The sequence below is a fragment of the Salarias fasciatus genome, chromosome 15 (assembly GCF_902148845.1).
Source record: "Salarias fasciatus chromosome 15, fSalaFa1.1, whole genome shotgun sequence".
NCBI classification, from domain to species: Eukaryota; Metazoa; Chordata; class Actinopteri; order Blenniiformes; family Blenniidae; genus Salarias; species Salarias fasciatus.
The window spans coordinates 13,205,705-13,226,597 of record NC_043759.1 but is presented as its reverse complement, the minus strand read 5'-3'; the positions used below and the strand labels follow the sequence as shown (position 1 = coordinate 13,226,597).

Here is a 20,893-nt window from a genome sequence, read left to right as displayed (position 1 = left end):
TATGAGTTTCCGGTCGACGTGACATGAGGGCTAAACACTGAGACAGTGTGACAGTCCATTATTCAAACCCCGGCTTCTCATTCATACCGCTGCCTCGGAGCATTAATGGAAACGCTCAGCGCAGGTGCTGCTTCCTATTGGAATTCCCCTTTCGTTCACTGCAGGGTCAATATCAGCAGAGAGACCGCTCCGCTATTGATCTCCCGGCTCTATTTCTGGAAGGCGCGCGAGTGCGGCATCAGGACAAGCCACCTTCTCAAAGCTCCGGGAAAAAGAAAACCAATCAACAAGTCCGTCTCTGATCTATTGTGTTACATGTTAACGGCATGACGGCGCGAGGTGTTGGAAGTACTCACCAAATTCTGCTGGCACAGCCAGTAAAACTGCTGAAACTTTTGAGACATTAAGAGCTGTGCACTTCCAACCGCACTCCGGATTTTTCCTAGGACTGACGGACACACACACACACACAGACAGGAAGTGAAACACAGAAAGTTGAAGAGAGAGGGAGAGTCAGTCTGGTGTTATCACCGCGAGCTCGGCAGAAGCCAAGACGGTGAGTAATGTCTTCCAGTCATTCACAAGAATCCAATCTGCTCTGAGAATTCCTGTCACGATTCTGCATTTTCATCGTCAACACGACAGCTCACACTCAGAATGTTCACTTTGGCCCGACTGTCATGCGGACGGCATAAAGACATCGTCACACATCCATACATGTCGGAAAAACCTGGATACACTCGTCTCCCTGACGACACTCACTCTCCTCCGACAGGTCGTGCTCTTCGGCCTCTCTCTCCATCTCCTTGCACCATCCCTCCAACCGCTTGGTTTCGTTGTGCAGCAGCTGCATGAACCAGCTGCCGTCCCGGCGCAGAGGGGACACCCGGCCCGTGTCGGTGCTCTCCAGGCTGGGCTCCACCAGCCAGGGCTCGGGCTGCGGGCTGGAGGGCCCGCTGGAGGGCCGGTAGTCCTCCCTGTAGCTGAACAGGCCCTGCGTGCGCACCGTGCGGATGGCGCCGTACTGCGTCGGCGTGCTGGGCTCCGAGTGGCGGCCGAAACCGCCGCCGAACTGCAGACCCTTGTCCTCCGTGGAGGGGAAGCCCTCCAGCTCTAAGTCTGCCTGCACGGCAGTGGTCACGCTGTTGGAGCGCTTGAACCGCCCGTGCCTGACGGAGACGGAAGCGACGCGTCAAACCGCTGCAAGAAAAACCGGAACAGATTCACGCGAGTGTTTGGACGTACCGTTTGTGATCCTCCACCTGGATCCCGATCGAATGGAACTGAGGAAGGCCTTTACTCTCAGTCTCAGAGTCTGTCACAGTTTCCACCTGTAAGGACACACGACAGAACGTCAAGTGAGCTGGAAAAAGAGCCGACACAGCAAGAACCTCAAATCTTTCAATGAACAAACAAACGAGTTGAGAGATTTATGGCTTAAGAACTCCATGTCTGCATAATAACCTGCAGGACTGACCCGTGTCTATTTCACAACCTGCTTTAAAGGTGACCTAACAGGAGGCGCACACGGCAGAGAGCTGCTCTCTTTGTTCAGATACAGCGAGTAAGCCTCTTGAAAACATCTTTGCTACAATAAAAAATGTTTTCAAGAGGCGAAGCACACAAATTACCGACTGATTTGGAGAGGAGCAGCGATTACTCCTCACTACTGATACCACGAACAAGCCCTCTGCATGCAGTTGTTCATCTTGACGCATTTAAAGGTCAACAAGACTCCAAAACCCTGCAGGCTGGAAAGTTTTGCTAAAACACTGAAAACGACAAGTTTGACTAATTTGTACACTTGTACTGTGATCGTCCGTTTAACATTCTGAACTAAGGAGGAGTGGATTTAGATTCTTCCCATTCTTTTAGTTCTGCCACAACAAGAAGTTTCGCGGTGGCTAATTTGACTTGCTTATGATTCAAAACATGACATTTAGAACTAATATCATCTAATATGGGTCAAATAAGCAACATTTTACAGTCGCTCTGGGACGCCTTGGAAGCTAAACGTGATTTCTGGACAGTGGTGACTCTACCTGTATCCCAATGGAGGAACGGGGGGTTTTGAGGTACTCCTCGGCCTTGGACACCAGCACCGCCTTGTCGCACGTCTGGATGGAAGTGTGGCTGCCCAAAGAGGCATGCCTCTTGCTCGCCGCCGACTCCATGGCCATGGTGACCGCCTTGGTGCTGTCCAGGCTGTCCATGGAGCTGTAGATGGGACGGCCGAGGCTGTCCGTGGTCCACAGACCGCCCCGCGGGTGCCTGCCCTCCTGGTAGGCATCTTGTGTGGACTCTGTACTGCTCTGGGCTGTCACAGAGATAAGAGGCTTGGTGGTGGTGCGCGGGGGCACAGGAGGTGGAGTCTTCTTGTAACTGGGAGGATATGATACCGCTAGACAGCACAAGCACGATGAGAAGACGAGGACAAGGCAAAAACAAAGGAAGAGAATAAAATAAAAAAACCAAAAAAACATGAGAATGCGAAAAAGCTGACAGCAGGGCCAATGCTGTCGGTCACCAGCACACTCTCAGGGCATGATGGGAGATCAGGCATCGGGGCTTCAAGTGGGGGGAACGCCAGCAAGGTGACAGCCGCTTTGTAGTGTGTCTGTGTTGATCAGCCATGAAGGGATATGTAGAAGGATTTGTTCTCTCTGAGTGAGAAACTGAAGATAATCCGTCCAGATGGACCTCATCGAGTGAAGGTACCAAATTCACTCAGGTGGCACAGAAAGGATAAATTCCAGACTGTGTTGTTGATGTTTGAGGTGCGTGAATAAAGTTCTATCTATCTATCTATCCATCCATCTATCTATCTATGGTCAAGGTGAACCCGAGGGAAAAGGAGTGATCATTCATACAATACACACACACACTGACACGTCTACTTCCAGTTGTGGAGCAGATCGTGGCTGCAGTTTATCAGGGTCGCCTGCACTTTTTTCAGCTTCTCCTATTATATATTGTTTTGTGTGATTATGCAGCAGTTTTTGGCTAAACTCTCCAGTTTGAGTGAGTGATCCGTACAAGGCATAAAGTTTGGTGAACTGCAGTCGGTAAATACTTGTCTTTTGTTTTGACAAATGAGTTGATAATGTTGTATAATGTTATTTACATAATCACAGCAATTTATTATATATCGATCCTTTAGATATCTCAACATGTTGTGATGCATGAGCCACAGTCATGGCTGCACTGGAGTGAATTGGTACGTAACTGAGCAGCAGGCCACGCCCTCCATGCCTGAGTGCATCAGGTGTGTGCGTGTGTGTGTGTGTGTGTGTGTGTGTCTGGAGGCAGCAGGTGGAGGTGATCTGGGGATCAGGGGAGTTTGGAGGCGCTGGCTCACAGGAGAGAATGGTTGAGGAGTCTGGATTAAAGCTCGGTTGAAGGAAGGCAGAAAGAGCCGGTGAGCTTTCAGTTTTGCAGTCTGATCGCTGTGGATTGATCAGCTGATCAATTTCAGTTCAAAATATAATGTTTTTAAAAAAAACTGTGTGATTAAAATGCAAGTTAAAATGGAATGTTTAACATAATATACAGTTAAAAATGTGGCGTATTTGAAGAACAATTTTTAAGGCTAAAAATGACTGCGATTTTGTTGATTGACGTTGCTAAAAGTTGGTAAAGTTTGCTAAAATAAAAGAATCACTGAGCAGTGCTATTTTGGGTACTTTCAATTTTTGTACTTTCAAGGTTAATTTCTAGTGGTTTGAAAATTATTTGATACTCGGTTTATGGTTACTGGTACATTTTCTTGATCTTCTGTTCATGTGTGTTTTAAGATTGTTTTTTTTTTTACCTGTTTTGGCCTTAATGACTTTCAGAATGAAAATGAATATTGGTCATTGGTTGAATTCCAGCCTATTCTTCTGAAGCAAGCTGCAGGTTAAACCTGACAGGACTGAGGAGCTTTTCTCACACATTACTATTATTAAATGTTCGAGCTCAATTTTATCTTCAAGTTGAAAAACCAAAAGCCGTCATTTTTAGTCAACCTTGTCCTAAAACGGACATAAATGCATCATTTATTCATTCAGCCATCATTTTATGCTTAATTTGCTTTAAAGATGACTTGTTTGAAAGTTATTTGGTTTTCACTGCCAGACAAAAAGAACGCTCGCTCTGTGATCAGCATTGTTCACCTGCTAACAGCGACTCATGAAAGTACAGATGCAGAAAATGTCCCTTTTTAGTTTGAGTATCACAGGCTAAAGCCCGGCACAATGTGAATCAAGCAGAGAATAATGACTTCACCAACTTGTGTTTCTCCATTGAGGATTTTGCTCAGTGAATAAAGTGCTGGCACATTTAAAAGGATCACTGAGAAGAATGACACTGTGACTCACAGCTTGTGCAATTATACTGCGCTGGGACGTATCCTCGCTGGCTCTATTCAGAAATCGGCCTCCAAATCATTTCTCCAGTCATCCACTTGTGAAATCATCCGTCCATCCATCCACCCAGAGGGAAACCATGCAAACTCTGGGCAGTATTTAAAGTCTCTCCCTCTCCCTGTGCGAGCCAAGAGCGCTAACCACGGCCGCCATGTGGCCCGCAAACAAATCACGAGGGGGGGTCAAAAAAGACAGCAACAGATTTAAATGGACAACTGGGCTGACCTCAGTGTCAGTGTGCTGCCACACACACCCATTAATTGAATGCTATCAAATATTCAGAGTGTTGAATGCATTATTTAGTAAAGATGGATTGCGATGCCTTGTCTACTCAAACACTCGGGCATGAAGAGTTTGACCTCTCCAAACACAAACACAAACACACACACACACACACACACACACACACACACACACACACAGAGGCGGGTTGTGTTTTCATACATTCTGGGGACATCGCACTGACTCGCGTTCTATTGATTCCATTCAAACCTGAACCACTCGCCTCACCCTCCAGTGTTAGAAGTTGACTTGGTTTCCAGTGCGTCTCCTCTTTAACATCACTAATGTGCTCAGCAACAAGTGTATTGAAAGGCAGTGACTCAGAGGGTGGAATTTAGTCACAGATACTCCTTCGGCCTGCTGGTGGCGCTGCAGGAGAGGACCTGGAACGTTCAGAAAGAGGGAACTGGCCTAATATGAGCAAACTGACTCTGGTCAAGTAGTCAATCATCCAACATTAGACCGAGTCAGCACTACAGGGTTTTTATATGCTTTATTTTTGGATATGAATGTTTGACTATACACCTATATTCACGAAGCAGAATTAATTGTGATTTTTTTTTTTTTTTCGTTTTTGTTCAGTGAAGACATTTAATTTCCAGAATTCACTCTCTAACAAGAGAAAACTTGACTGCTTGGACGAACATACAGTACAAGTAGTCTGAATTTACACACACACAGATATTACTGTACAATATTACTGTAACACTGTATAATTTTAGCTTTTGTACACACAGTTTGAGTATTTATTAACTTGTCCTGTGTATATATTCTCATACACACACACACACACACACACACACACACACACACCTCTATGAACAAAATTCCATCCACATTCTACATGTTGTGTGTGAATGCACTCGTGTATATGTAGTATTTTTCTTTGTTTGCCTGGTATTGTCCTGCTGTGGGACTAACATAAGCTTATCTCATCTAAAGTAAAGTTAACTTTCCTTTCATTCTGAGAGGAATGTCCAGATATATCCATCAACTTGTCTCCAAATCACCTTATCATCAAAAGGGCAAGTGCACAGGTTTAATCAGCTGTGGCAAATGCAGTTTACAAAAAAATAAAACTGCAACAGTTGCAGAAAATACCAACAATACATAGGTAAAATTTGATAAGGGCACCTTTCTTTATAACCTGCACTTATGGTTTTTGACTGAACCAGAATTTCAAATGCAGTACTTTTGCTTTTTTATTATGTGGTCTGAATGTTTTTTTTTTTTCCCAGCGAGCGTCCTCCAGCAAACAGGCTCTCCCAACAATATATTGGTAATGGCAGTGTGATTTGACAAGCGAGCCACAGCGGATGTACCGGAACTAATCTGCGACTGGAGTGGACAGTCATTGTGTACAATGTGACAAAGATGTGAACGTGCTGAATATAAAACACCTCTGCAGATGTCTTATCTTCTCCCACCCAGGCACTGGGCTCTGAATAGCGGCTTCAGCTCCAGGTGAAAATTGCTCAGCGACTGTTTAAGTTACTGCAAGAGAATTAAGTAACACCAATTGTAGCTTCTAGATATTGGTTTTTGTGATGTCTACATAAGTGTGACAGTTCTTGAAAAAAGCCTGTGTACAGTTACACTTCAGACATTAGAGAGTTGACATTTAATCGGGTATGGTGCATCTCGGTTCTTTTTGCCTAATACGATGCCAAACGAAGAGGTTCTGAACCAAAACGGGAATGAAGTGGCACTGCAGTGTGATTAGTTATTTTCAGCAGCTACTGAATGTGTATGACCTTGTTGGGTAATGTGCTTCAAATATTGTTTTTGTTTTTTCGTCCAAATGTGCAAATTGATATTTTGTATTTTCCTTTAAAAAAAATTGTAAGAAGTGCTTCAGTGTTAATCAGGTGTAAATTGTAAAGGAAAAAAAAACTGCCTCTCTACTGACTGTTACCGCCTGCTGTTGCTTTTGCAGACAACTGCTTTACAAGTGGTGTGAATCAATACGAAGGAAAGCTCAGAAAACAAGACCAGAAAACTGATCTGATTCTTACACTACAGCGAATACGACCATGCAGTCAGTCAGTCAGTCTCATTCTGCCTTTGCCTGTTCTTGATTTTTTTTTTTTTTTTCCTTGTAAATGCTTCAGTTTCAGCGGAAAGGAAAGTAGCATGTGCTGTGTTTGGCCAGTTGCGGCTGTGTGTGTTTGAATTTGGCCGTTTGGCTCAGCACCGCTGCACAGGGCCGTTCAGCAAATAGAAGCGAGCGCTGAAGGGCCAGCCAAGACTAAATGGACTTCCAAATGTCATGCAGTAAAAATTGCGTTGCCGTACAATTGTATTATTACAAATAAACAGCCGGAGTCCCGGAACATTACGCTTTTAAAGCAAGCAATTCAACACAACGTGAGAGATGTGTTCCTGTTTTAAAACACAGAATAATCATCCCCAACCTCACTCTGACCTTCACTGCTGACTGTCAACTCATGTAATTTATTATTGCCTTTCAGACCCAGACTTTTTCCACTCCGTTATTAAATTAACTTTACTAGAGAACGAAGCGTGTCACAGATGAGTATTTAGTAATAATAAACTAACTGATCACTTTTGAAGCGTGCTGTATCACAGTTTCTTCATTAATTTACCGACTAAACATTTACACTGACTTGACATGTGAAGCAGAATGTATGAAAACGTAAACGCCATTAATTATATACTAGTATTTAAAATGTATGATTAAAAAAAGAGTTTGCTTTCGAGTAATTCTGACTTACTACGTCTTCATTTTATCTCTGATCGAAGTCATTTTGAGGTTCTCTGTCTCTGCAGTGAGATCTTTTACTTATACTTACTTATAGATGTAGATGCAAATGGGAGTCACCTCTGCTGTAGTTCTGCTTGTGGTCACAATATGTATCATGTCTTTGTGTATGTTTACTCATGCTGTTTCTCATGTAAATGTATGTAATTCATTTACTTTTCTTTTTGTCTTTGCAGTGTTAATGGATTCATGACTGCAACTGAAATGTGCAGAGATCGGAGCTGGCATGTCGGAGAGGGGAAGGGATGGAGATGGAGCGGTACCTGGAGGAGGCTGAGCGCGGTCCACGCTGCAGGAAGTAGGGAGACGGAACTGAATCCCTGGAACGTACAAGCAACACCGGTTAGAGCGGCCGGGCACAGGTACCGAGCCCCACAACCAACACTAGGAAATCAGGTTTTCAAATACATACCCGTCATGAGAGGGAGCATTGCAAGTATTTACAGGTTGTTCAGGGTTTTTTTCTTAGTTTCAGTCATTAACAGGCAAGAAGAGAGAGAAACACAGGCTTTTTCTTAAGTTGGGAATGTATCAAATCAGTTTTTTCAACAAATATTGGACTAAAAGATTGACTAAATCATATTTGCAATTAACCGTTATTTAGCTCAATCAGGTTAAAGGCTGATTTGCTGGTAAATAATCCAGCACTGACTGTGTTTCTGCCTCAAAATGCAGACATTCTAACAGCACTGACACAACTTGCAACTGAACAGGCATTGCTCAAAGGCAGCATCCCTCCGCAGGGCCTTAACTCAGCGTCCGATAACAAGGTTGTAATTTCACGGCAAGGCATGGCAAGACCAACATTATCACAATTAAAAACAAACAAACAAAAATAACTGGTAAAAGATTATCCAAAGAGGAATGAACCAAATGCAAATCAGTCAAAGTCCTTCAAGCAAAAATATTTCAAAGTCTTTGAACAGTGGATGTTGGTTGAGGCTGTGAAGAATTTCGCTTTGGTCTTTTAACCTGATTTGATAATGCGCTAAAACATATGGCCTGAGATAACATCTGAAAAGGGACAGCTGTATTTTTTCATACTAAAGAGACTCATAAGAAATAAATTAGACTTTATTAACAGAAACGTTACGATCGGGTTGAGTTCCTGGATGTAATAAAACCAATTTAATAATTTTTCTTTTCACGGTGTGATTGGAGGGTATTATAGGAGGAGATATGGTTTTTAATCAATACGGTGTCTCATGAGAGAGACACCGAACGTTGCAGGAAAATGTCATAATCACATGTAGACTGGAGAGAAAACTGGATTAACCACTGTGAATGCTAAGAACTGCCATCTCTGTTAAGTGGCATTTCTGTAGCGCTAACACAAATTAGGGATCAGACAGTGGGGTAATAAAGGAAGTCAGACAGAATGTGCTGAAAGGACAAATTAAACACTCTTGAGGCTAAAATTCCAGAAGGTCTGTTTTCGTGTTTTGTGTTCCCATAGTGCATTCCCAGTGTTAACATGCTGTACTGGAGCATGGGGAACTTTTATTTATTTTTAAATCTTATACTGCTCAAACGATATTTGGACGATCTTAAGTTAGACTTTACATGAAGTGCAGGTAGAGTAGCTGTTCTTAAACCCAACTGTGAGAAAATCATGTCAAGGTTTTGGCTCAATATTAACTGAAACGTCCTCTGAGATTATTCAAGTGCAGTAACACAAATGACAATACTTGCATGGACTTGATGTAAAGTGAAAGCTGACCTCATTACAGAATAGTTCTAATGCAGAGAACATGGAACAGACCTTCGCTCTTGTGCCTTTTCAGCACGACCTCTCAAACCTTTTTGCTCCGTTTGTGTTCAAGACTCAAATTTCACAACGAAAACGGTTGAGCGAGCTCTGACAGCGTCTCCTCTCCATCCGACTGCGTCCGCTGGTGCCGGAGGTTGCTCTTGCCATTGTCGTGGGCTCAGACCGGCAGAGAGGCCGGTAAGACGCTGTTCTTACTCGGGTCCGGGTGGAATGTGGGGTGGTGGCATGTGATGAGCGACGGGCTGTATGGGCATGAGCGTGAGCATGGGGGCTGAAGATGCAACGATGTCGATGTGACGTCTCTGTTTCTTTGTTTTGATCAGCTTCAGACTATATACTGATAGTGAAAAATAACATGACTGTGCAAATAAACAGTAATGCACTCGTCTTTTTTGAAGCCTACATTTAGAGATTAACAGTTGTAGTAAAGATAAAGTTTGTGCAATTTAAGATGAATGATTTAAAATGAACCACATTGTGTTTTAGGGGGGAAAAAAACGATCTGAAGAACTGAGGTCATCTTATATTTAGGATGTAAGGAAAAGGAGATATCTGCTCTTCCCGGTCTTTTAAATATCAATAAACATAATTTTTATGGTTTGCTTAGAAAGTTGTAATGGTCGTTTTAATCTGGTGGTGATCGATACAGCTGAAATTTATAGCAGCTGTGACGCTGCAAACAAATGTCACTGCGATGTAAGAAAAAGGAGCACACAAAAAGGCAGAAAAACAGTCTGAGGAGATCGTACTATGGTGCTTACAGTGGTTAAAGACGGGAGAGAGAACGAACACTGACTGAAAACGTAAAGGTTTAGAATCTGGATCGTCTTATTTTTCAGACCAGTACGGCATAAAGAACGAGTAAACAGGAAGTCCAATTGATTTCTTCACGTTTGATCCTGGTAGTGAGTTATTACCACTTCTGAAAACAGTCACTATTTCTGAGTAATTTAAAATATGGATCTGGTGATCTACAACCTCACAAGACGATCTTGAAATACCTACAGCTACATGGTTTCCTCAGAGATTTGAGGTTTTTCCTTCTTATCACTGAGACCTCAACTTGAAATGGTGATTTGTTCTTCCAGCTCCGACCATCAAACTATTAGTCAACGAACAACTTCCTCCTTCTTCTTCTTCTTCTTCTTCTTATTTATTTAATTATTTATTTATTTTTTTGGGTCCAGTCAATCACAACTTTTCAGACACTGGACTCTCTTTATGTTTACTTCAAATTCTGCTGTTGCTTTTTCTTATTGGTGACATTTTCGTTGTGCTGTGTCTCGTAAGAGTTTTTTTTTTTTTTTTTTTTGGTTTGTTTTTTTGCTGCTCCAGTTCCAACCTGTGAGCTCTGATGGCACTTACCAGCATATTCTGACACATAAGTCGCTTTTTAAATTTACTCTCCAGCCAAACAATCCAAAACATGAGTCAGGAGAATCGTTTTTCTGTCCTGTCATGATGTATAAATCAACCTTTGTAAAGACATTAACTGTATGTTTCTGGTCGATTTAGAGAGATGGGGTAGATGATTTGATGACGTGATGAATGATTTAAATGAATGGATGACTTGACGTAGGACAACTAGCAGGACTCCAGGGTGTGTAAAGTTTAGAAACTCCGGATGGTTCCTCTGGACTGACAGAATTTAACGAGTGTGTCGGTGTAGTAGTTCTCTCAAATAAAACAAGCATGTGATTCATAGCCACATACATATATACATACAGTGGTGACGCCCCCATGGATGCAGGGTGAATTAACCTTTTATGTATGATCATATCAAACAACAAACCAATACAAATCAATGACCGAAACCCCAACAGACCCTCCCTTTGCCTATAGTGAAAATAGTAAACAGATAAATAAAACCACAAATAAAAACAGATAAAATGAGATTTTCATTTGGGAAAACATCTGCAACAGCTTAAACTCATTTTAAACTAAATTTACCCAATCATATTTGTCGTATTCAAGCTTTCAGTCTCGCATTTTGTGTTTAAAAAATGAGGAAAGCTTGACGAACAGTTTGTTGGTAAGGCAAAAGATAATTTATCTGTGGGTGTTACTACAACTTTAGGGCCAAGAGAGTGATAAAAAATTCAATATGGACATTTCTGAGTGAGAACAGGGTCACTTATCTGTCAGTTTCTTTGATGGGTATTCTGTAATGACCGATCATTCTCTCTCAAATGGCACCACATTTGTAAGAAGCATGCATTTGTGGGATATTCAGTACGGCTGAGCTTTTTAAAACATCTGCCAACACCAATCATCTTCATGACGTTGTCCTTGACTCTAGTTCAGATCTCCTAATCTCACTTCCTATTTTCAAGTCGCACAGTATTCAAGATTAAATTTTGCAAGTAGAGGCGATCCCAAATCCAAACAATCGAGGACGAGACTCAATTTCTCTGATTTATTGCCAGAGAGATCATCGCATCTACATGAGTTACTTGTGACAAATGCTGGTTGGCGAGTGTGACGTCTTCCCAAAGCAGTGTGTGAGTAGTGAGTAGGCTGGTGACGACCAGGACAAGGAGGCGCCAGGCTGTGTGCGGTTCTTCCACATGCTACCAAGGCTCCTGCTTCTTCTATGAAGACAGTTAAAATGCCAAAAAAAAGTAACGTGTTTCCTTAATCCTACATCTAAAGCTGCTTGGCAATGACAGATTAGATTTTAAAAATCTATCGTGGATGTACTCAGCTCCACTGCTCATCCCGCAAATGCATGTTCATTAAAAGCAAAATAAGCCCTGCAAAGGTGTTAGTTCTAATGCCAATGAGCACTGTGTGGATTAAGAAATACTCTACCAAACACACGTCCTTACTTTTTGTGCATGGTTTAGAACAGGAATAAGAATTTGAAATCAGTAAATGTGAGAAACCTTCATCGACCCTTGTGGTAACAACAAGCTAAGTCATTTTCCCCCGGCTGACGTGGGCATTAACTATTGTGCCCTTTTAAAGCTGTGTGTAGAAGTTCAGAAAATTGCAAAGGTAATGATCACTGTGTTAAAGCATCGAGATGGTAGAACTCAAAATGCTTATATCTCAAACAAATGTATGATAAAATACATCGAGCATCTTCTTTAAAACTAGAGACTAAGGTTGCATCCACTAATTCCTTAAAATGCATCTTTGAAATACTCCAGACTGTAATTGTAAACTTAACAACCAAAGATATCACAAAGCTGCATTGATTTGTGGTGGTTTGTAGAACAAAGCTGTTATGTTGGTCATAACCTGCCTTGTAGCATGCCATTCTACTTCAAATAAAGCAAATATTCCCCTCTGTATTTTTTTAAACCAAAAAAATAATAATAAATAAAAAGTTGAAAATGATTTAACACAAGAAAGTGAACCAGTTCCAACAGCAATGAGTTTAAACAGAACATTAATATTGAAACATAACAAACAAACAGAAAACATAACCTCAATAGTTTTATGGACGTTGGCCCTGATCACACATGGTATTGAAATGTGTCCAGGACAACTACAAGTTTTTACTAGAGTATACTAGTTTTTAACTAACTAGAAAATGGGACGCTTTTTTTAAAAAACATATGGCCTTTATTATTACTCGACTAATAGACTTGAATATGTTTATGCACATGTACATCATCTTTATTCCTGTATACAGGATCATCTTTCACACTGTATTTGCTCAAGGTAGTAATAATATGATGATGTTCTGAAACTTTTCTCAATTCTGCCAAAAACAAACCAACCCACATAAAAGCAGGCTCTAAATTTAGTTATGATCATGTTAATTGTGTGAAGGCTTCCTCCCTTAAACAGGACATTTATCAGCAGCAGAGACTTGTTCCATTTTTACATGTAAAATTTTTGACGCATAAATATTTCTAAAGCATTATTTGTAATCAATGGAATGTCTTATTTGTTCAATGAAATGTCAGTTTTTTGATAAGTTGAGACACACATCCTTATTTGGTCATTAATTCATTTATTATGCTGATGACTCATTTTTAATTTTCACCGAATATAATCTAAAAACCTGAACTTCAGTGTTCTACACTACATTTGCATTGATATCGATACTGAAAACATCATGTAAAACTATTATGAATGAGCTCCGACTTCCCAAACACGAACATGTGGAGGTTTTAAATGTGTCTGCTGCTCATGCAGACGGTGCTGCTTGAGCAGCTCGTTTCTTTAGCGTGTGCCATGAAACCTGAGTCAGTGAGTGTATTTATACATCGTCCACGACTTCACTACTGTTCACACCTATTTAGATCTGTGATCAATTTACCCAAAACACATTTCAATGCCAAGTGTAAGCGGGACTTATTTTTTTTATAAAGCTTCATGCACGTGTTGGTTAATATTTCTTCCACATGTAAAGAACAGGTTTTGAAAATACCAGTAGGATTCATACTCTGCGAGAACAAAGGAATTCCTTTGTTTTCTCACGGTGACATTAACGAGAACAAACCTGGTTCTGACAAAGTCAAGAAAATTTTGAGTACTGAAGTGCAAGAAGCAAGAAAAGAGTATATTTATGTGGTGTTTTCTGTTTTTTGCATGAACCATAGTCCCTGCAAACATCTGACTGACTCAGACACCGAATCAGAAAAAAGGTTCTGCGCAGATGATCAGCAAAGAACCTGCGAGAACTCCGAAAACCGAGAACAAATTCCTCTGTTCTCGCAGAGTATGGAAAGACCTTTATTCTGTTGAACGCATATAGTGTACACAAAATGCCTGTGTGCTAACAGCAGACATGTAACCACACTTCTCTCATTTGGTTTGATTATTTTTATATCCAGGACTAACACAAGAAAACCCTCAAATAATCAGTTTTATACATACTGATGCACCATGTCATCTTTAACCTATCATATCACTCGTTTATTGTGTGAAAAAAAATGTTAATGAGTCAGACAAAATGCATGAAAAACTGCATTAAGGACAGACAAAAAAAAGAGAATAAAGCGGTTCCCTACCAGACCTACCGTACTCTCTACGCCCCCCAGCTAAGCTACGGGCGCCTGAAATGAGGGGAAAAAAAGGAAAAAGGAAAACAAACAAACAAAGAAAAACAAAAAAAGGTGATAGCTTAGTAGAAAAGCAAGGCATATTGAGAGGGTCAGAGTGAAAGACATCGTGTCAGGCCCGTGTCGTGTGTTTGCAGTGTGTGTAGCTGTGGACAAAGCAATCCTATCAATGCTCTAAGTCACTTTCAACTTTGAATGCAATTGTAAAGCTATGACCCCCATTTTGCCATTTAAATTAACATAAAATATAAACATCATGAACATTTTTTTAATCCATTGTTTTATACCAATTTATGAAAAGTACATAAGGCCAATGAAAGTTCAAATGAAAATCCACAAGGAACACCACAATAAGCAAAAAATAAATAAAAGTATCACACAATGTTTTCATTCTTTTAACAAAATAAGCATAAGCTGACAAATTCAGGCTGCGCTGTGGTTTTAAAAAGGATGCTTTGTAACTCTGACAGTCTGAGATCCCTGAAAATTTGCAACATGAATGTCCGAGACACATCAAAGAAATGCAGGAAGAGAAGAACAGGGGTAGAAAAAGGTTTATATTCAAGCAATTTTACAGGTTCAGGTGAGATCAGGTTCCATCCAAAACCCTTTGTCCTAATAAGTGGACGTCACAGAGTCGGCACAGTTGTTGCATCAAATCTCTGGAGGACAACAGAATGTAAACAGAAAAAAACGGAGTCACCGACTACAGACTGTAGACAGGTCAGGATCTCAAACAAATAATTCTATATTTCACTACACAAAATATGGTTGCATGGGTAAAAATAATTGTAAATACCCTTTTCAATGTTTTATTCACTCTTTGTTAAATGCTTATCTTTTACATATATCATTTCCAAAATAATATTAAGATCTGTATTTTGCTACATATCAACTTGCCTTTTGGGAAGAATAATTTCTTTGGGATAAATAATGAAATGATAATGACACACTGGATTAAAGTTATTTCTGGAAAGGGCGAGGTCCCCGAGCATCAATTCATTACCAGGTTGCATTTTAGTTATAGAGAAATTTAGAATGGTGTTAAGCATTTTTACAGCAATTCCACTTTTTTTGTTCAAATTTTTGCTTCATATTGTAAATGAATCATCAATAAATATGAACACAAAGGTGCTCCGCTCGTTTTGTATCACAGAAGCACATGGATGCTACCGAATAGCAGGAATCTCCTCATCAAACTGAGATTGCAGGATGCACACAGGCTGAAATGGAAGAAATCTGAATTAAACAGCTGTTTGACAAAAAAAGTAAACTTTTAAAAAAAGAAAAATATATATTTCCCTTTTTTTTTTTTTTTTTTGGAGCCACCAATGGTTTCAGAAAATGTCATTGTATTTCAGATATTGATGACTTGCATGAAGGCTTAACAAAAGAACCATCTATAACTGCGACAGGTCGAATGACGCACAACAAGGAAAAAAGGACTTGCATAGAATGAATGGATGCAGATTGGAGACATCATGATTGGCCGGTCATCAGCACCTTTAAATCAGTTTGCATTTCCCACAAACGATGGGAAAAGATGCAAATAAAGAATGCCACTGCAATCCCCCCTTAATCTTTCAAAAAGCAAAAGTATGAACACAAGCCTTCCCAAGGTTTTTCATACACACTATATATCTATACATTAAAATATTCATAGGCTAAATGTTGTCACAGTCATATGCCTCTCATGAAACTCTGATACGATTTTTTTTTTTTTCCTCATCAAAATCCAGCTCTTGGCTGGTCTTTACTAAAAATTCAACTTAAAACTGTTTTATTTGGGTTTATAACAACAATAAATAGGTCATAGGCTTTTAAAAATTCTTATTCTGTATTGCAAATAGTAGAGAATGACAGCAAATACACTTGATGGTATCCCTTCTCCATCACTCCTCGCCCCGGAGACTTTTATCTTTACAGAACTGAAAGCTCCGAGTTCAAGAGTTACTTCCAAAAATCCCCATTAAACACCGTGTCATATAGCATTTCTCTGTAACACATAGATTAGATTATCGAGGCAAATGAATCATGTTGGGCGTTGCGTCTGATGTGTGGAGTGGAGCTACTGCAAAAAAAAAACGCAAAAGGAAACGTTTGCCTTATTCTTCATTTGTGGCGTCAAACGTTAATTTCTCTCTTACCTCTAGTACAACCTTGGTACAAATGCCATCCTTTCAAAATGCCACTTTTTTTTTTCTGCAAAACATTGTCTTTTGGTGGTGCGACGGGGGCAGGAGATCCACTTTCTCTATAAAGACATGGAGGGCGGCGTCTCTCCTTTATTAAGTCTTTTAGAAAGGTTCACATTTCAGTCAGGGCTCTGATACGTACGGGCTTCCCATGGTCCTGTGCTGCAGTGATCGTCCAGAGAAAAGGGATCTCTGCTGCTGGCCTCCGTTCCGTGTGCCTCAGTATTAACTCGGTTTTACGCCATGTTGGTATGAGACGGTGGAGAGTATGAGTGTTTGGAAGGGGGGGGGGGGGGGGGGGGGGGTGGGGGGATGTCAGCGGCTTAATGGCATTTTTTTTTTTCTTGTAACGCACAAAATGAGCTTTTGGCCAAATATAGCGGATGATTGGGGGTTCCTACCTGTTAAGGTCTGACAGGAGCCCGGCAAAGCCATCACTAGTGAGGCGGTGTTAGTACATTCAGTGGAAATATACTGCACCTCTAGGGACGCGTTGAAGAGGTAGAGGCCCTCAGCGGCTCTGATTGTCTTACTCATAGGGACCAGCGTTGAATTCTGCGTTTGTTTGACCCTCTCTCTCTCTCTTTTAAAATAAATATAATATACTATGACTAGGTAAGACACTTTATCAAACATTTAAGTGATGAAAAACAGTCGGAACACTGGTATACATTACCAACCTTTTTTATGCAAAATTAGCGGTTTGATGAACACGATGAGATAAAAGAAGACAGACTGGAAAAAAGTGCTGTTTGGTTTAGAACCACATTGAACTGCTGTATCCCCGCTCAGCTCTGTCAGAACACAGTACGCCTGGAACCGCAAACAGTATTGAATATAAGTTTCTCTATATACAAAATGGTACATTTATATACATGTACAGAGTTTGAACATGGATGCGTTTTGTGCAGGAATGAAGTGAAGCCGATACATTCAGACATAATGATCACTGTGAATCCTCCTTTACCGTTTGACTCCACAGGTACTGACTTTAGAAAAACTCTTTAAGTGATTTATTGTAAACAATTTTGGTCAGCAACCCAAGTCTCAGGAGCCTTGAGAGGGTGATCGATAAGGCTTCCCGGGGAATTTAATATCTATAAATTTTTTTGGGGGGGACGATGTCCTGTTTGTCTTTTCAACTCTGTCCGTATGCTGAGAACACTATCGAGGGTTTGGAATTCTCCAAGATTCCCATTTCAACTCGAACTGGCTACAAAATGGATGAAGGCCATGGTGAAGGAATGCTTTTATTAGATAACTAAAAATTTAATTATATATTAATATATTTCTAAATAATGTATTTATCTGTAATACGTTCTTTAGAAAACTAGGGTTTTATAAAGTTATTCACAGTATTTTTTTTCAGTATACTTAGGTGCTTAGAATGTTTCTACATGAAGAGAAACTGGAATGAACATGAGCTTTTCAGATTTGTGTGCAGAAACGGACTAGATTATGCCTCACCGCACATGGCTGATTATTGAGTCTTATTAACTACCCCTCAGATTTTCCATCCTGCTCACTTGGGACTTCTTTTTCCTCAGAGAGTTGTGTCTTTAAGACAATGGAGGGAAGATAACGCTGCACTTGTTGGCACTTGAGGATCTGAATATCAGCCACAGTCGCTCTCACATTCTGATGTCCACCTTATTCTGGTGTGAAACAAAACCACTCGCTTTTATTCCATGGCTAAGCAAGACACTTGTTAAAAGATTGCTTGAACAATACCGTGACCTGTTCAAGAGATGACAGACTCTGTGTCTGCATAGAGTAAAGGGACATCTAACAACAGCATTGCCCTGCTTTTTCTGGATAAATGTCAGGTTTTGACCCTGGCTTCCTCATCTGGATGGACAGTATGCGCAGAATGTGAATGATTAGAATGACATAGACAGATATGACATGGGCCCGCTGGTGTACTTTCTGCTCCACAGTTCTAGACTGGCGCTTCTGTGGCCGCCTGCGTGGCAACTTGTGTCTGACTGCTTGTGAGCCTTTTGCTTTTTGTTGATCTCCCATGGGAAATCCTCGATTGGAAGCGGGCTGGCGGGGCTGCCTGACCCCTCTGGCGTGCTCTCGGGAGTTCCCTCTATAATCTCAATCCGAGGTGGGTTCATTAAATCCATGATGCTGAACGGTGCTGGCTCCGGTTGGCACATCACGGACTTGTCCTCCGTGTTCTGTCGGATGGACCAGCTGGAGCCCGCCTGGATTCCGATGGACACCCTGTCGTCGGTCTGCGTGGTGCTGTCGCTGCAGGGCTCCCGGCACAAAGTCCACATGTTGTAGCACTGAGTAAAGTTGAAGAAGTTGCTGTTGAAAGTCTTCAGTTCCCCGCAGACGTCTCGGCGCAGCTCCGCCAGCTCGTAGCGCATCGCCGAGATCTCATCCTTCCACTGCAGGTTGAAGGCGGCGACCATGTTGGCGGACTCCTTGAAGGCCTGAAGAGCCTGGGGGACCGGCGGCTCAGAGGTGGCTATGGGCGAAGCACTGGGGACCCTGTACGAGGGGGGCGATGCCGGCGGGACGGAGATGGCCGTTACGGTGGAGCTAGTACTGTGCTGGCTGCGAGCGGCAGCGGTTTCTCTTTCTAGCCTCTCCAGCTCCGCATAGGCAGAGGAGCTAGCACCATCATCATCCTCTATCATGTCGTCATTTAGTAAGGATGTTCCATCCACAACATCATATCCCTCTGGAAGAAAAATGTGAATATGCAAACAGAAGGACATTCAAGGTGAAAGGAACAGCTGGAGCATGGTGTGTATTGATTTCTCAGCTAAGAAAAGAAACATATATCTATGGAAAACATACAGTATGTGAGTGGCAAGTTCCAGAAACACACAAGTCCAGATACACTGATGGCCCATTCGGGTCTAAGAATTGAAGGGTAAAGCCACTGGGTTATTGCATTTTTCAAGGAATTGATAACCTTTTTTTACTTTTTATTTTTGAAAATAATCTCTTTTTTAAACATGTTTTTTACTTGTGTCAGTGCTTCTTTCATAAAATGTCACATGGCGAAAGTTCCACTCAGAATAAAACCTTTATTTGATAGTTTCTTTACCCCTTTTAGCTGAAAGGTCATTATTAAACTCACATACTGTAGGCTTCTGGTAAAGTTTTTACACTGCCTTCTCAGTCATCTCAAGACTTCTTTCCATCTTTTCACTGCACAGCACAACAAAAAGTGGAATTAAACATGAAATACATCAATCATTATCAAATCATGAATCCATTTTTTTTTTTTTTTTTGCGAACCCCTGTTCTACAAAGTCTATATATGTTTTTCAGTCACTTTGTGCCATTTTGTGCAAAAGAAAAGATGTAAAGGGTAGCAGAAGAATCACAACCCACTGGGCCAAGAAGCAGATATGAACCCTATTGAACATATCAGGTCCGAAGTGGTTGATTAGACCATGTGGAGGAGTTAAATAACCCGGTACGGGGAGGGATCACCCCTGCCCCCTTCGGAGCTGCACCAGGGAGAGGCTGCAATCCCACAGTCAAAGAGAGCTGACAAACTCAATGCCAAGGGTTAGACTCTGCCACGGGTGGCCTTAAAAAGAAGTCAGATTTCCATGGAAAGAAAGAAAGAAAGAAGAAAAAAAAAGATTTACACAGATACAGCCGATAGATGCTGTTTTCACAAATGATTGGAGACGGTGGCAATGCGAGAACAGTCAATGCTATTTTATGGTTGCGACATGGAAACATTCGGGAAAGTTTGAGAAGTACATTTACACTTACATGGTGATCTAAGAACACTTAAAAATAGTGACAAGGCAAACAACTCACAAAAGCCAGCTTCATCACTGCAATGAATATTCAGAGATGGTCGTATTTTAAGAATACAAAGTGTCTGAGGTTTTATGAGTTGTTTGGAACTGTCTGCTACTCAGCATAACATAACGAGGTATTTCTACCAACTACATATAGACTCTATGCATCTATTTTTTTTATTTTTTTACTGAGAAGGCAGTGCAAAAACACACATATACATAGATATATGTATGCGTGTCAACATTAAAATACCTGCAACAATCATCACTGATGCCTCCAGTTGTTCTTTCCCCCTGGTTATCCTTCAAGAGCTGGATGGTCAAATGGCGAGGGGTTTGCTGCTCATCTGCCCTAGAGCATCATGGGATCCCTTCCCCACTCAAGGGCCCACTAACCTCAGGGTTTGACTCATAAAGGCGGTTACAATTTAATTATAAACTTATGCTGAGAACTAATGTAGAAAATAAGATTACAAAAATCAACTGGTTTTAATATGATAGTCTGAAGTTTTTGTATTTAACATTAGGTCCACTATTTGTTGAGGAAAAATAGAGAGTACACCAAAGGACAAGTTTTGTTTACAGTGAATGGGAGGTGATTGTACTGTGTAAAGCTAATCACCATCTAGGGAACCCTTTCTCTAGGCTGCTACAACC

General features: G+C 41.1%; 1 protein-coding gene across 4 annotated transcripts in view; it reads right to left on the bottom strand.

The window, feature by feature from the left end:
- Positions 1-20,893, bottom strand: part of LOC115401484 (disks large-associated protein 2-like) — an 87,965-nt gene that overhangs the window by 2,730 nt on the left and 64,342 nt on the right. For 3 of the 4 annotated variants that reach the window (XM_030109736.1, XM_030109738.1, XM_030109739.1), the window contains 6 exons: positions 14,209-14,253; positions 7,734-7,790; positions 2,043-2,401; positions 1,246-1,331; positions 763-1,169; positions 357-448 (listed from right to left, as the gene is read on the bottom strand). In XM_030109736.1, coding sequence (XP_029965596.1) covers positions 357-448; positions 763-1,169; positions 1,246-1,331; positions 2,043-2,401; positions 7,734-7,790; positions 14,209-14,253 — 1,046 coding nt within the window. The remainder of the gene's footprint in view (positions 1-356; positions 449-762; positions 1,170-1,245; positions 1,332-2,042; positions 2,402-7,733; positions 7,791-14,208; positions 14,254-20,893) is intronic. The other variant, XM_030109737.1, reaches the window with a different exon arrangement.